The sequence below is a fragment of the Panulirus ornatus genome, chromosome 63, assembly GCF_036320965.1.
Source record: "Panulirus ornatus isolate Po-2019 chromosome 63, ASM3632096v1, whole genome shotgun sequence".
Taxonomy (NCBI): domain Eukaryota; kingdom Metazoa; phylum Arthropoda; class Malacostraca; order Decapoda; family Palinuridae; genus Panulirus; species Panulirus ornatus.
The window spans coordinates 295195-310864 of NC_092286.1; the positions used below are offsets into that span (position 1 = coordinate 295195).

At 40.0% G+C, this 15670-nt stretch overlaps 3 protein-coding genes across 9 annotated transcripts in view; 1 reads left to right on the top strand and 2 right to left on the bottom strand.

Moving 5' to 3' along the window:
* LOC139745996 (heterogeneous nuclear ribonucleoprotein 27C-like) overlaps positions 1–14260 on the bottom strand; it is a 114669-nt gene extending 100409 nt beyond the window's left edge. For all 7 annotated transcript variants that reach the window (XM_071656765.1, XM_071656768.1, XM_071656763.1 and 4 more), the window contains exons 1-2: positions 14201–14260; positions 12971–13113 (exon numbers count right to left, since the gene is read on the bottom strand). In XM_071656765.1, coding sequence (XP_071512866.1) covers positions 12971–13113; positions 14201–14245 — 188 coding nt within the window. In that variant the 5' untranslated portion in view covers positions 14246–14260. The remainder of the gene's footprint in view (positions 1–12970; positions 13114–14200) is intronic.
* Positions 1–15670, bottom strand: part of LOC139745908 (uncharacterized) — a 254640-nt gene that overhangs the window by 127889 nt on the left and 111081 nt on the right. The gene's annotated exons all lie outside the window — the stretch shown is intronic.
* Positions 14112–15670, top strand: part of LOC139745909 (probable RNA-binding protein 19) — a 190914-nt gene continuing 189355 nt past the window's right edge. Inside the window, exon 1 of the mRNA XM_071656577.1 lies at positions 14112–14632. Within this exon, the coding sequence (XP_071512678.1) occupies positions 14597–14632 (36 nt within the window). The 5' untranslated portion in view covers positions 14112–14596. The remainder of the gene's footprint in view (positions 14633–15670) is intronic.

The following is a 15670-nucleotide window of genomic DNA, read 5'->3' on the forward strand; positions in this document are numbered from 1 at the left end:
GAAAGATAGAGTGAAAAAGATTTTGAGTGATCGAGGCCTGAACATGCAGGAGGGTGAAAGGCGGGAAAGGAATAGAGTGAATTGGATCGATGTGGTATACCGGGGTCGACGTGCTGTCAATGGATTGAATCAGGGCATGTGAAGCGTCTGGGGTAAACCATGGAAAGTTCTGTGGGGCCTGGATGCGGAAAAGGAGCTGTGGTTTCGGGCATTATTACATGACAGCTAGAGATAGAGTGTGAACGAATGGGGCCTTTGTTGTCTTTTCCTAGCACTACCTCGCACACATGAGGGGGGAGGGGGATGCTATTCCATGTGTGGCGAGGTGGCGATGGGAATAAATAAGGGCAGACAGTATGAATTATGTACATGTGTATATATGTATATGTCTGTGTGTGTATATATATGTGTACATTGAGATGTATAGGTATGTATATTTGCGTGTGTGGACGTGTATGTATATACATGTGTATGGGGGTGGGTTGGGCCATTTCTTTCGTCTGTTTCCTTGCGCTACCTCACAAATGTGGGAGACAGCGACAAAATAAAAAAAAAAATATATGCCGGCAAGGCAGTAGGTTTGGATGGTATTGCAGTGGAATTTATTAAAAAAGGGGGTGATTGTATTGTTGACTGGTTGGTAAGGTTATCTAATGTATGTATGATTCATGGTGAGGTGCCTGAGGACTAGCAGAATGCCTGCATAGTCCCATTGTACAAAGGCAAAGGGGATAAGAGTGAGTGCTCAAATTACAGAGGTATAAGTTTGTTGAGTATTCCTGGGAAATTATATGGGAGGGTATTGATTGAGAGGGTGAAGGCATGTACAGAGCATCAGATTGGGGAGGAGCAGTGTGGTTTCAGAAGTGGTACAGGATGTGTGGATCAGGTGTTTGCTTTGAAGAATGTATGTGAGAAATACTTAGAAAAGTAAGTGGATTTGTATGTAGCATTTATGGATCTGGAGAAGGCATATGATAGAGTTGATAGAGATGCTCTGTGGAAGGTATGAAGAATATATGGTGTGGGAGGCAAGTTGTTAGAAGCGGTGAAAAGTTTTTATCGAGGATGTAAGGCATGTGTACGTGTAGGAAGAGAGGAAAGTGATTGGTTCTCAGTGAATGTAGGTTTGCGGCAGGGGTGTGTGATGTCTCCATGGTTGTTTAATTTGTTTATGGATGGGGTTGTTAGGGTGGTGAATGCAAGAGTTTTGGAAAGAGGGGCAAGTATGCAGTCTGTTGTGGATGAGAGAGCTTGGGAAGTGTGTCAGTTGTTGTTCGCTGATGATACAGTGCTGGTGGCTGATTCATGCGAGAAACTGCAGAAGCTGGTGACTGAGTTTGGTAAAGTGTGTGAGAGAAGAAAGTTAAGAGTAAATGTGAATAAGAGCAAGGTTATTAGGTAAAGTAGGGTTGAGGGTCAAGTCAATGAGGAGGTAATTTTGAATGGAGAAAAACTGAAGGAAGTAAAGTGTTTTAGATATCTGGGAGTGGATCTGGCAACGGATGGAACCATGGAAGCTTAAGTGAATCATAGGGTGGGGGAGGGGGCGAAAATTCTGGGAGCCTTAAAGAATGTTTGGAAGTTGAGAACATTATCTTGGAAAGCAAAAATGGGTATGTTTGAAGGAATAGTGGTTCCAACAATGTTGCATGGCTGCGAGGCATGGGCTATGGATAGAGTTGTGCAAAGGAGGGTGGATATCCTGGAAATGAGATGTTTGAGGCCAATATGTGGTGTGAGGTGGTTTGATCGAGTAAGTAATGTAAGGGTAAGAGAGATGTGTGGAAATAAAGTGTGTGGTTGAGAGAGCAGAGGAGCGTGTTTTGAAATGGTTTGGTCACATGGAGAGAATGAGTGAGGAAAGACTGACCAAGAGGATATATGTGTCAGAGGTGGAGGGAATGAGAAGTGGGAGACCAAATTGGAGGTGGAAAGATGGAGTGAAAAAGATTTTGAGTGATTGGGGCCAACGCCTCACAACCATATAACACTGTTGGAACCACTATTCCTTCAAACATAACCATTTTTGCTTTTCAAGATAAAGTTCCATCCTCCGCCAAATCCACTCCCAGATATCTAAAACACTTCACTTCCTCCAGTTTTTGTCCATTCAAACTTATCTCCCAATTAACCTGCCCCTCAACCTTACTGTACCTAATAGCCTTGCTCTTATTCTCATTTACTCTCAGCTTTCTTCTTTCACACACTTTACCAAACTCAGTCACCAGCTTCTGCAGTTTTCACCCAAATCAGCCACCACGCTGTATCATCAGCAAACAACTGACTCACTTCCCTAGCCCTCTCATCCACAACAGACTACATACTTGCCCCTCTCTCCAAACTCTTGCATTCACCTCCCTAACAATCCCATCCATAAACAAATTAAACAACCATGGAGACATCACGCACCCCTGCCGCAAAATGACATTCACTAGGAACCAATCACTTTCCTCTCTTCCTACTCGTACACATGCCTTACATCCTTGATAAAACCTTTTCACTGCTTTTAGCAACTTGCCTCCCTCTCCATTTACTCTTAATACCTTCCACAGAGCATCTCTATCAACTTTACCATATGCCTTCTCCAGATCCATAAATGATACATACAAATCCATTTGTTTTTCTAAGTATTTCTCACATACACTCTTCAAAGCAAACACCTGATCCACACATCCTGTACCACTTCTGAAACCACACTGTTCTCTCCCAATTTGATGCTCTGTAAATGACTTCACCCAGTCAATCAATACCCTCCCATATTTCTGTATTTATTTCATTTTTATTATACTTTGTCGCTGTCTCCTGCATCAGTGAGGTAGCGCAAGGAAAAGAATGGCCCAACCCACCCACAAACACATGTACATACATACACATCCACACACGCAAATATACATACCTGTATATCTCAATGTATACATACATATACACACTCATATACATATATAAACATGTACAAAATTCATACTGCCTGCCCTTATTCATTCCCATCACCACCCTGCCACATGAAATAACAACCCCTTCCCATCACATGAGTGCAAGGTAGCGCTAAGAAAAGACAACAAAGGCCACATTTGTTCACACTCCGTCTCTAGCTGTTATGCATAATGCACCGAAACCACAGCTCCCTTTCCACATCCAGGCCCCACACAACTTTCCCTGGTTTACCCAAGACGCTTCACATGCCCTGCTTCTATCCATTGACAGCACATCAACCCCGGTATACCACATCGTTCAAATTCACTCTATTCCTTGCACGCCTTTCACCCTCCTGCATGTTCAGGCCCCAATCACTCAAAATCTTTTTCACTCCATCTTTCCACCTCCAATTTGGTCTCCCACTTCTCCTAATTCCCTACACCTCTGATACATATACCCTCTTGGTCAGTCAGTCCTCACTCATTCTCTCCATGTGACCAAACCATTTCAAAACACCCTCTTCTGCTCTCTCAACCACACTCTTTTTATTACCACACATCTCTCTTACCCTTACATTACTTACTCGATCAAACCACCTCACACCACATATTGTCCTCAAACATCTCATTTCCAGCACATCCACCCTCCTCCACACAACTCTATTTATAGCGCATGCCTCGCAACCATATAACATTGTTGGAACCACTATTCCTTCCAACATACCCATTTTTCCTTTCCAAGATAATGTTCTCGACTTCCACACATTCTTCAACGCTCCCAGAACTTTCGCCCCCTCCCCTACCCAATGATTCACTTCCACTTCCATGGTTCCATCTGCTGCCAAATCTACTCCGAGATATCTAAAACACTTCTCTTCCACCAGTTTTTCTCCATTCTAACTTATCTCCCAGTTCACTTGTCCCTCAACCCTACTGTACCTAATAACCTTGCTCTTATTCACATTTACTCTCAGCTTTCTTATTTCACACACTTTACTGAACTCCGTCACCAGCTTCTGCAGTTTCTCACACGAATCAGCCACCAGCGCTGTATCATCAGCGAACAACTGACTCACTTCCCAAGCTCTCTCATCCACAACTGACTGCATACTTGCCCCTCTTTCCAAAACTCTGGCATTCACCTCCCTAACAACCCCATCCATAAACAAATTAAATAACCATGGAGACATCACGCATCCCTGCCGCAAACCTACATTCACTGGAACCAATCACTTTCCTCTCTTCCTACACGTACACATGCCTTACATCCTCGATAAAAACTTTTCACTGCTTCTAACAACTTGCCTCCCACACCATATATTCTTAATACCTTCCACAGAGCATCTCTATCAACTCTATCACATGCCTTCTCCAGATCCATAAATGCTACATACAAATCCATTTGCTTTTCTATTTCACACATACATTCTTCAAAGCAAACACCTGATCCACACATCCTCTACCACTTATGAAACCACATTGCTCTTCCCCAATCTGATGCTCTGTACATGTCTTCACCCTCTCAATCAATACCCTCCCATATAATTTACCAGGAATACTCATCAAACTTATACCTCTGTAATTTGAGCACTCACTTTTATCCCCTTTGCCTTTGTACAAAGGCACTATGCAAGCATTCCGCCAATCCTCAGGCACCTCACCATGAGTCATACATACATTAAATAACCTTACCAACCAGTCAACAATACAGTAACCCCCTTTTTTTAATAAATTCCACTGCAATACCATCCAAACCCATTGCCTTGCCGGCTTTCATCTTCTGCAAAGCTTTTACTACCTCTTCGCAGTTTACCAAATCATTTTCCCTAACCCTCTTACTTTGCACACCACCTCGACCAAAACACCCTTTATCTGCCACTGTATCATCAAACACATCCAACAAACCTTAAAAATACTCACTCCACCTCATATTACCACTACTTATCACCTCCCCATTGGCCCCCTTCATTGAAGTTCCCATAGACTCACTTGTCTTATTCACATTATTTACCTCCTTCCAAAACACCTTTTTATTCTCCCTAAAATTTAATGATACTCCACCCCAACTCTCATTTGCCTTCTTTTTCACCTCTTGCACCTTTCTTTTGACCTCCTGCCTCTTTCTTTTATACCACTCCCACTCATTTGCATTATTTCCCTACAAAAAATCATCCAAATGCCTCTCTCTTCTCTTTCACTAATAATCTTACTTCTTCATTCCACCACTCACTACCCTTTCCAATCTGCCCACCTCCCACGCTTCTCTTGCCACAAGCATCTTTTGCGCAAGCCATCACTGCTTCCCTAAATACATCCCATTCCTCCTCCACTCCCCTTATGTCCTTTGTTCTCACCTTTTTCCATTCTGTACTCATTCTCTCCTGGTACTTCCTCACACAAGTCTCCTTCCCAAGCTCACTTACTCTCACCACCCTCTTCACCCCAACATTCTCTCTTCTTTTCTGAAAACCTTTACAAAATCTTCACCTTCGCCTCCACAAGATAATGATCAGACTTCCCTCCAGTTGCACCTCTCAGCACATTAACATCCAAAAGTCTCTCTTTCGCGCACCTATCAATTAACACGTAATCCAATAACGTGCTCTGGCCATCTCTCCTACTTACATACATATACTTATGTATATCTCTTTTTAAACCAGGTATATATATATATAATATCAACATATACATATATACACATGTACTTATTCATGCTTGCCTTCATCCATGTGTCATGTATAACGCACCAACACCACAGCTCCCTATCCACATCTTGGCCCCACTGACCTTACCATGGTTTACGTGCTCTGGTTCAGTCCATTGACAGCACGTTAACCCGGGTTTACCAAATTGTTCCAATTCACTCTATTCCATGCACACCTCTCACCCTCCTGTATGTTCAGGCCCCGATCACTCAAAATCTTTTTCTCTCCATCCTTCCACTTCCAATTTGGTCTCTCTTCTACTTTTCTCCAACTCTGAAACATATCCTCTTCGTCAATCTTTCCTCACTCATTTTCTCCATAAGTCCAAATCATTCCAACACAACCTCTCCTAATCTCTCAACTACATTCTTTTCATTTTTCACACATCTCTCTTACCCTTTCATTACTTACTCGATCAAACCACCTCACACCAAATGTCCTCAAACATTCATTTCCAACACATCCACTCTCCTCCATACAACCCTATCTATAGCCCATGCATTGCAACCATATAACATTATTGTAACTACTATGCCTTCAAACATAACTATTTTTGCTCTGCACAATAATGTTCTCTTCTTCCACACATTCCTAATCACTCCCAAAATCTTCACCCCTTCCCCCATTCTGTGACTCACTTCTGCTTCCATGGTTCCATTAACTGCTAAATCCACTCCCAGATATCTAAACCACTCACTTCCTCCAATTTTCTCCATTCAAACTTACATTCCAATTAACTTGATCCTCAACCCTACTGAACTTAACAACCTTGCTCTTATTCACATTTACTCTCATCTTTCTCCTTCACACACTTTTCCAAACTGTCACCAACTTCAGCAGTTTCTCACTCAAATCAGCCACCAGAGATATACTTTCGGCAAACAACAATGACTCACTTCCCACAACCTCCATCATAAAGCATTCAGGTGCCAAGTGCCCCTGCACTGAAACATTTTGGCTCCACACAAACCTCAGTTATGAAACAACCAAGTGCCAAATATCCCCATGCAATGAACCACTGAGCAGCCAAAAGTCCCAAAGCCAAGGTGCCAATCCTCTCAAAGGTTACTAACAAAAGGTCTGTCATTATACAAATGGGGTTGTACACTGATGGTTAGGTGAATGATCCACTCTATCAGTTCAAAATTCATTACATATGCATACCATACCACACTAAATCTCTTATGTACTCCCTCATTTCTTTCTCCATTCCATCTAGTCTTACTACAAACATGTCTCAAATAGTTCATATCCACAGCCTAGATTTCTGACCTCTCTGTGGTTCATTCCATGTCCATGTTTCAGCTGCACAGGTCAGAATCAGGAGGACAATACTGTCTCTTAATCCTTTTCACTTTCATACTTACACCTCTACCCATTGTCATCATATTCAGGGACCAAATGACTATTCTATCCTGTACTGCTCTCTCCCTTATCTCTCCTTTAATATCACCAAACTAACCCAAGATAGCTCTTTAGTATTTTATTTGTCACGTTTTCCAGTCTCTCTTCCCCATATCTAAAAAGGAGTTTAGTGCACTTTCTTCTCTCACTTTAAAGGGCTTTGCAAATATGTACTTTCACTCTGCTTCCTTTCACACACTATTACTTACTGTTACACTTAACTTCATTTACCCACTTACATCATATAACTCACAACCCACTGCAACTCCTCTTCACTCTCAGCAAACAAACCACCACATCTCACCACCACACTTAAGCTCTTATATGATAAAGATCTGCCTCACTCCCCACATGTACACTAAACCTTTTGCTCAACTCTCCATCCAATTTTAGACTCGTATTTGCTACTCCACAGAAGGCTTTCAAGCCATCAAACATTTGTACTACCCCACACATCCTTATCGCATTCCATAAAACATTCCAATCAACTTCTTCACATGCTTTCTCTAGATTAATAATCAATAAAATCTGTATACAGTGCTAACTACTTTTTCAGTCATTCTACCTAAAAGAATCTCATCCACACATCTCCAAATTTCCCTAAACCCCCTTGCTTCTCACTTATTCTGCATTCAGTCACTTCCATCACTCTTCATGCATACAACTTTCCTTGTATACTTAATATGCAATTCCACTATAATAGCTACATACATCCTTAGCACCTTTTCCTTTGAATAAAGGAACAATAACATATGACCTCATCCCTTCCTTTAAGGGTGTCTAATCAGCCCATGGCCAATTAAGACAGAACTCTGAAATAATGGCTCCTGTTATCAGAGAGATTTGGGCTAGACACAGATTCCCTTACCATCTGGCTAACATCTCCTGACAGCTGAGGGCCACTTGATATATAAATAATTCTCTAAAATTGCCAAAATATGTAGATATTTACCAGACAAGCATAGTACAACATCCTACCAAAGCCTATTCAAAGCAAGAGGAAAAAAATATTCCAATATTTTTTTCTACTTTGGTACACAAGTACTTCCTATTAATTTCCACACTCTCTTACATGTACCTTGGTCTCCCATATATTGTAATAATAATAAAAATATCGATTAATTTATTCAACCAAAATTTCACATTTCAACACACATCAATCAGATTTTAAAAGAATATAATGTACCCTGGACAATTATTGGTAAAGAGGGGAGATAACTAATAAATAGCACTTATCCAATCCTCAGGCACAACTTTGTTTCCATGCTAAAGTATATATAAGATGTACTCTATCACACTCTCTCCTCCATATTTCAGCATTTCATCCATAATCTCATCCACTCCAGGTGCCTTTCTTACCTTCAGCCTCATTATTGCCCTTCTTACCTCCCTTCTTGTTATAGACCCTTACATTTGTATTCTTTTCCTTCATCCTCCATAAACATGCATGTAACAACTGCTGCCTCACCCTCTCCAACAATCATAAATTCTTCTAAATACTCTTTCCATCTTACTTTCACTTACTCCTTTTTGATTCGTCAACTACCCTTCTTACTTCTAACATGTACATTCCCACTTTTACATTCACTTCATTCCATTTCACCTCCTTTCAGTACAATTTCTTATTTTCACTTTCTCCCAAAATCTTCATGTACTCTTTCTTTGTTTTCCTCTATCAGCTTCTTAAACATTCCATTTCCTTCCCCTCCTTTGCTGAACTTCCACTGGTTCATTCGTATCATATGCCTTTTTCTTCTCTTACACAGAATTTCTAACCTTATCAATCCATCATGAATAACCAATTAGCGTGTCTCACAACCTTGAATCTAACGACTATTTCTAAAAATCTTTAAGTTTTTCTTTATACATTTAAAGCACCTCATTCACACATGACTGCATTTTAACATTTACTGTACTTTCATCTTAACTTTATGTTACCCTTCTTTCACACTCTTCCATGCATTCTTCCTGATTCATCATCTCACTTGCTACCACTTTAACTCAACATTCTGTTATGCCATACCTCTACTCCCTGCTTATCATCTCTACAAGAACTGCTGTGGTTAGAATCTCTATAAAGAATCCTCTCACAAATCTAGCATCCAGCACAAACTTTCTCAACCTTTCATTTTTGTCTCATCTTGCTTATAGCAAAGGATACAAACTTACAAGCAAATGCTCCTGAACTATAAAACATTTAGATTTCAAATGTACCTCAACTGTGAAACACTTGGAGGGGCAAACAGTTCTCAGCCATAAAGCATTTGCATGCCAAACACCTTCCACCACAATACATAGGTGCCAAAATCCCTCCAGCCAAGAAATATTTGGGCACAAAACACATCTCTAAAATAAAACACAAATTAGGTGCCAAATGTCCATCATCCAAGAAACATTTGGGTGACAGATGCCAGTCAGTGATGAAACTTTTGGGTGCCAAGCACCCCTCCATTTAATAATCAACAACCAAACACCCCTGAGCTAAAACACTTGGGTTCCAAACATCCATGAGCCATGAAGTTTTTGGCTACCAAACATCCTCAAGCCCTGAGCACTTATGTCAAATGCCCCTTCACCAAAAACCATTTTGGTTCCACATGTCCTTTTAGCCATCAAACACCTGGGTGGCAAATACCAATTATTCATGAAACATCTACATGTCAAACGAGAAAAGAGGGTGCCAAATGCCCCTAAACCAAGATACATCTTAGTGCCAAACACATCTCAGCCACAAATCTGGTGTCAAAACACCCACCCATTAACTGTGAAAAATCTGGGTCACAAAAACCCCTCAGCCATAAAACTTTTTGGGCGAGCACAAAAAATGAAGTCTTCAGACGATCTACCCTTACAGCCTGGAATGAGCAAGGCTATTGAGTTGGGCTGTTGATCAACCAAACTGTTGGAAGTCAAAGTAAGCAGGCCCACACAGCCCCCATTCCTGAATAGTCTGGTAAACTTTGTAAGTTCTTGTCCACTGCACTCAACCTAATCTACTATGCATCCCATTGTCTCTGATGATAGCAGGCAAGGTGTTGAGTCTTGAGGCCCCCAATGTTTCAGGTGTTCTCTATATTTGTGCATATCCCACCTTTGGATTTTATACATGGTGTTTTACAGGGTTTTCCATGCCTGTCGTGCCAGTAGGATGTTATTTCCAAGTGCAAGTTGGATGAATATGTACTGCTCTTGTCTGTACTCCTGGGAATACAGCATCAATTATTTCAGTCATTCCCAGTAAATTAGATCCTTTTACCACATTAATATGGGCCGTAAAAGATCTCTGAATACTTTCTAATTCTACAATTTCATCTCTGTCGTAAGGAAATGTTAGAACATAGCAATATTCAATTCAATAATTTGTGCCTTCAATAGTAGCTCCATTGGTTTTATTTCTTGCCTTAAAGTCTTCAGACTCCAGCCCATTATCCTTTTAGTGAAAGCAACTGCTGTTGTATTCACTGATAATTAAGCAATTAGCTGTCAATATTACTGGACCTTTCACATCCATTATCCTTGAAACACCTCTCACCCATGAAACATTTGAAAGTTAATCATCCCTCACCCATAAACATCAATCTCTCAAACATTCCTCAGCCACAAAACATCAATCGTTCAAACATCTCCCAGCCACAAAACATTTGAGTCAACCGTTCCTTACCCATAAAACATCAATCTCTCAAACATCCCTCAGCCACAAAACATTTGGGAACCTAGCACCTTCAGCCATGAAACATTTTGGTCATACAACCCTCTGCCTAGAAACAATGAGGCATCAAAATGCCACCTCAGCCATGAAGTCCTTCATTGTCATTTGTCCCTCAGCCAGGTGTGAAATGCCCCAACCATAAAACAGTTCAGTGCCAAACATCCTTTAACCACATGTCAAAAGCCCCATAACCATTAAACATTTTGGAGCCAAACATCCTTTAGCCACATGTCAAAAGCCCCACAACCATGAAACAACTGAGTGCTGCACATCCCTCAACCATGAAACAAGTGAATGCGGCACATCCCTGAGCCATGAAACACTTGGGTGCCAATTATCCACCAAGAAAACCTTAGGTACCAAATGTCTGTCCTGTAAAATAGGAGTGGCTTACATTATTCTGAACTTTACTACTTAATCTGATGGAGAAAGTATAATTATGTGTTAAAAAATTCCTAATTCATGCATTGTAGTATTCTTATACATTATTACCTGAACTTATATAAGGCAATCTACATGTCATCACTTAGTATGATGCAAATGCATGTTCCAGACCATATTGTGAACAGAGTCCCTTTTCTCTTAATAATAAAACAGTTGAAAGAATACATATCTAAGATCTGAACACTTGGATGCCAGTTATCCCCCGGCCATCAAAAATTTGCGTCATAAAATGCCCCTCAGCCTTGAACCGTGTTAAGCACCCCTCTGCTATGAAATATTTGGAAGCAAATGCCCCTTAGCCACAAGAAACAGTGACGTCACTCACCTGTGCCAAATGTAACCTAGCCAGAAGATATGACTGCCCAATGCCCCTCTTGTATGAAGGGTGGGTATCATAATGCCCCTAAGCCATGACACCTGTAGAACCTAAAGCCCCTCCTAAATGGTCACAATATGCCCCTCAAGCCATAAAATATGAGGACGAAAACTGCACCTCATCCACACAATACTTACGAACAAATCACATCTAACTAGAATAACTGTGCGACAAATGCCCCACGGCCTTAAAATTTTTGGGTACCACGCACTACTTATCTAATAAAAAAATTGGTTACTAAACACCTCTCAATTATGATAAACATGGGCACCAAATGTACCTCAGCCATGCAATAAGTGGGTACCAAACATTGGTTAAATTCATATTACACTGCAAAATTCCCCTCAGCCAAAAAAAAAAAAAAAGTATAAAATACCACTTAGCCATGTAATATTGGAGAATCAAATGTCTCTTCTTTTGTTAGCATCATGTTCCATACAATCCTCAAATTCCAAATGCCCTCAAAGATGAAACAAGTGCCAAATGTCCATCATTAGTGAAACAAAATATCAAGCAACCCCAGCCCTACATCAAATGTCCCATTATAAATTAAACGTTAAGGTGTCAAACGACTCCTAACCCTACGTCAAATAGCAAATGCCCCATCGTCAATTAAATATAAGGTTGTCAAATTCCCCCAGCCCTACATCAAACGTTAAATGCCCCATCGTCAATTTAACATTAGTGTCAAAGGCCACAAGGCAAATGTCAAATGCCCTACCGTCAATTGAACATTAGGATGCGAAACGACCACCAGCCCTACATCAAATGCCCCTAGTTAATTAAACATTTAGGTGTCAAATGCCCCCTAAAGGATTAAACTACTGCCAATTGACCCATAGTCAATGAAACAATAGGGTATCAAACGCTCCCCAGGCCTACATTAAATGTCAAATGCCCCTTAAATAAGAAACTAGTAACAAATGCCTCATCATCAAATAGCCGTAAGCAATGAAAAACTAGGTAGTCCAATGAGGCTGTCATGAACATTTTCATACGAACACCTAAATAATGACAAAGTTAGATACCAAAAGCACTTCTACTAATGTGATAATGACAAGCACTAAATATGCTTCTGCAAATTGTAAGGCCGACAAGTGGTACCTTGCGCTTACTTCCATCACAACTACAATACATGGATCTTGCTCGTATAAATACATTTCTTTTACTCTAAACCTCTCAAATGGGTTACCAATGAAACTATTCAGAATGGAGAAATAGCTCTGGGATCTGGCAATGAGAGTAATTACCCAGTTTAATGACCACGAAAACAGAGCAACACATGAAAGCCTTCTGTACCCAAACAAACAGAAGCGCGTGGCACAAACCCGTGTGCGCGCCTAATATTTACTACGATTGTATTTGTAATTTTTAACATTTATCACCAATTATTCAAGGTTCATGAGCTTCTTACCCTTTCTCCTCGCCATCATGGGGCATATTCCGGCCTCTTGGTCCATTGCCACCGCCGGGGTGAGCCATCATATCACGCCATGCAGTATCTTTCTTCATCCTTACTGTACGCCAAACATGGAGTCTAAAGCACGCGTCCTCTGCCTAGATGGCGCCAAACACGCAACAATTTTCACTGATATTTGTTGAAATAAACCCACTTACCAGTCTTTAGACATAAAAATGGTGTTTTTATAACAAAACAAAATCCATCCATCAATTCAAATATATTTCTGCAACATATTACTAGAAAACTAAACACATAAAATATGAAATACTGCAAAAGAACCAAGAAAAACACCTGAGTACGCAGAAGCGTAAAGGGGTACGCCACGATCAATAACCATCAATGTTCAGCACAATTTACGCATTCTATCCCGTCTGTTATAGGTGTACATATAAGATCAATATATTGCAAGCATCATACTTATTATGAGAATTACAACTTCTTTTCGATGACTCCATAATTTCATATACGATTTCAGTTTCGATATTTATTCCTATTTTCATTGGTAGTATTGCGCACATAAATTTCACCTATATATGCATCGTACTTAAACATAGATTTATATAATTGAATTAACGCATCAACTGCACATAAAAAGGGAAATTCATAATATTCTACCAGAAACTTACGATCATTTTTGTTTGGATCCCATGCGAACTTTATTCGGTGTCTGGATAATCAGTCATATTTACATTGTTTAGTAATTTAATATAAGTATTACAATTTACTTGCTACGATAATATAACAAAAAGAATCACGATGTAACCTCTGAAGTATTGCTGATGTATCTATGCACGGTTTCTTTTTTTTCGCATTCAAAAATAATCCATCAACTTTTCAATCTTTGGTGTATTCATCGGTCATATGTACGTAAAATCATTCTATTTTTTTCTGTGTGTGTTGTTCTTAAGTTGTGGTATCGCTATACATATTTGTGTAACGAATGATTACACCATTCTCTCAGTCTTCTAAAGATATATGAAAAGACATTGATAGCTCCTAATGTAAACTCTACAAACTTTTATATGAATTACTGACTTAGATATGTTTATGTAACAAAAACGATGCTGTAAATACGCTATGTTTAATTCTTTTCCGAATGATAGGATAGTAAACAAAATAGTACCAACGTGGTCGGCATTGTTGTGAAACTACAATAGTTCAGTGTTTGACACCATACAATACCTCAACAAAACTTTGCACCTGCAATACCTCACTGTCTTGCACCATACAAGACTGTGGAACTACAATAGTTCAATGTCTGACACCATACAACAACCAGACAAGACTGTGGAACTACAATAGTTCAATGTCTGACACGATAACACATCGAAACAAGTCTGTGGAGTTGAAATAGTTCAGTGTTTCACACCACACAATAACAAAACCAAATTGTGGAACTGCATTCGATCAGTGTTTCACACCAGGCAAGACTGTCAATCAGTGTTTGGCACTCTTCAAGGAGATAAGATTGCAGAGCTGCAATGATTTATAGTGTCTCGTCTTATATAGGGTAGAACCGAAGCTGCAGTAGTTCATTATCTCGCACCATAAAAACTAAGGTTTTGGACTGCAATTAACATGTCCCGTGTCATCATCAAGAATCTTCCAAAGCAAGTAAGGGATAATGATTTGAAAATGAGGTTAAGAAAAATAATATGAATTTGGCCACAATTAGATATGTGACTTACTGAACATTGTTGATCCATATTTGCTATCCATAAACTACAGATGACACCGAGTGCTACCGAAAAATCAAGAGGGCTGCTATAGAGTGGGTGAAATACACTTGTAATACTCTAGAATATTCAGTCAGCTAAAAAGGTTTTTGATTATATAACCAGTGTATTGCATTTTTGTGTATGTTTTTGTAACAATTTTGCATGTCCTGGTCTCTGAAAATTGGATGTTTTCATTTGAAATAAAGGTTTCTATTTTGAATAAAAGAATGTCATTAGAAAAACGAAAAATAGGATTATCAAATAATATGTGGACCTCGGTGTAGTTCTTAGCATTCCTGACTGTGACGCATTCATGGGCTACCCAGGGTCAAGTGCATAGGTTCAAATCCTGGTTATAGCAGTCAGTCCACATTTAAACCAGTTATTCATCCACCCTTAAAGACTTGTTGATAAGATGGGTACCAAGCTCAGGTTAGGATATATTGGGGCTGACATACCAGCAATGAGCACTATGCGCTAGCCCTGCCTTTTGGCAAAATGAAAGAAGCAATTGATAAAAGCAGTAGGTAAAAACATTAGGTAGACACATTTGGTAGAAAGAGCAGGTAGGAACATAAAGTAGAAGTAGTATGTTTGAACATTAACTAGGAGCATGAGGTAGACATTAGGTAGCAGTAGTCAGTAGGAACATTAAGTAGGAGCCTCTGGAAAACTGCACCTATGTTCCTCTCTGCCAGTGGTCTGTTAAGAGCAAGGTGCTATAGGCTTAGTAAAGGCACTAGAATTCACCAGTTATGGAGACTTTCCTTGAGAGAGTTCCTGGAGGAGTTAGGTATCAGAGATGCAAATAGATAGAAATCTGCGCTGGGGATAGAGTAGAAAGAATACCTCCCTTATATTCCCTGCGTGTCATAGAAGGTGACTGGAAATCCTCCCCTCTCAATTTTAATTTTCCATAAGAAGGAACAGAGAG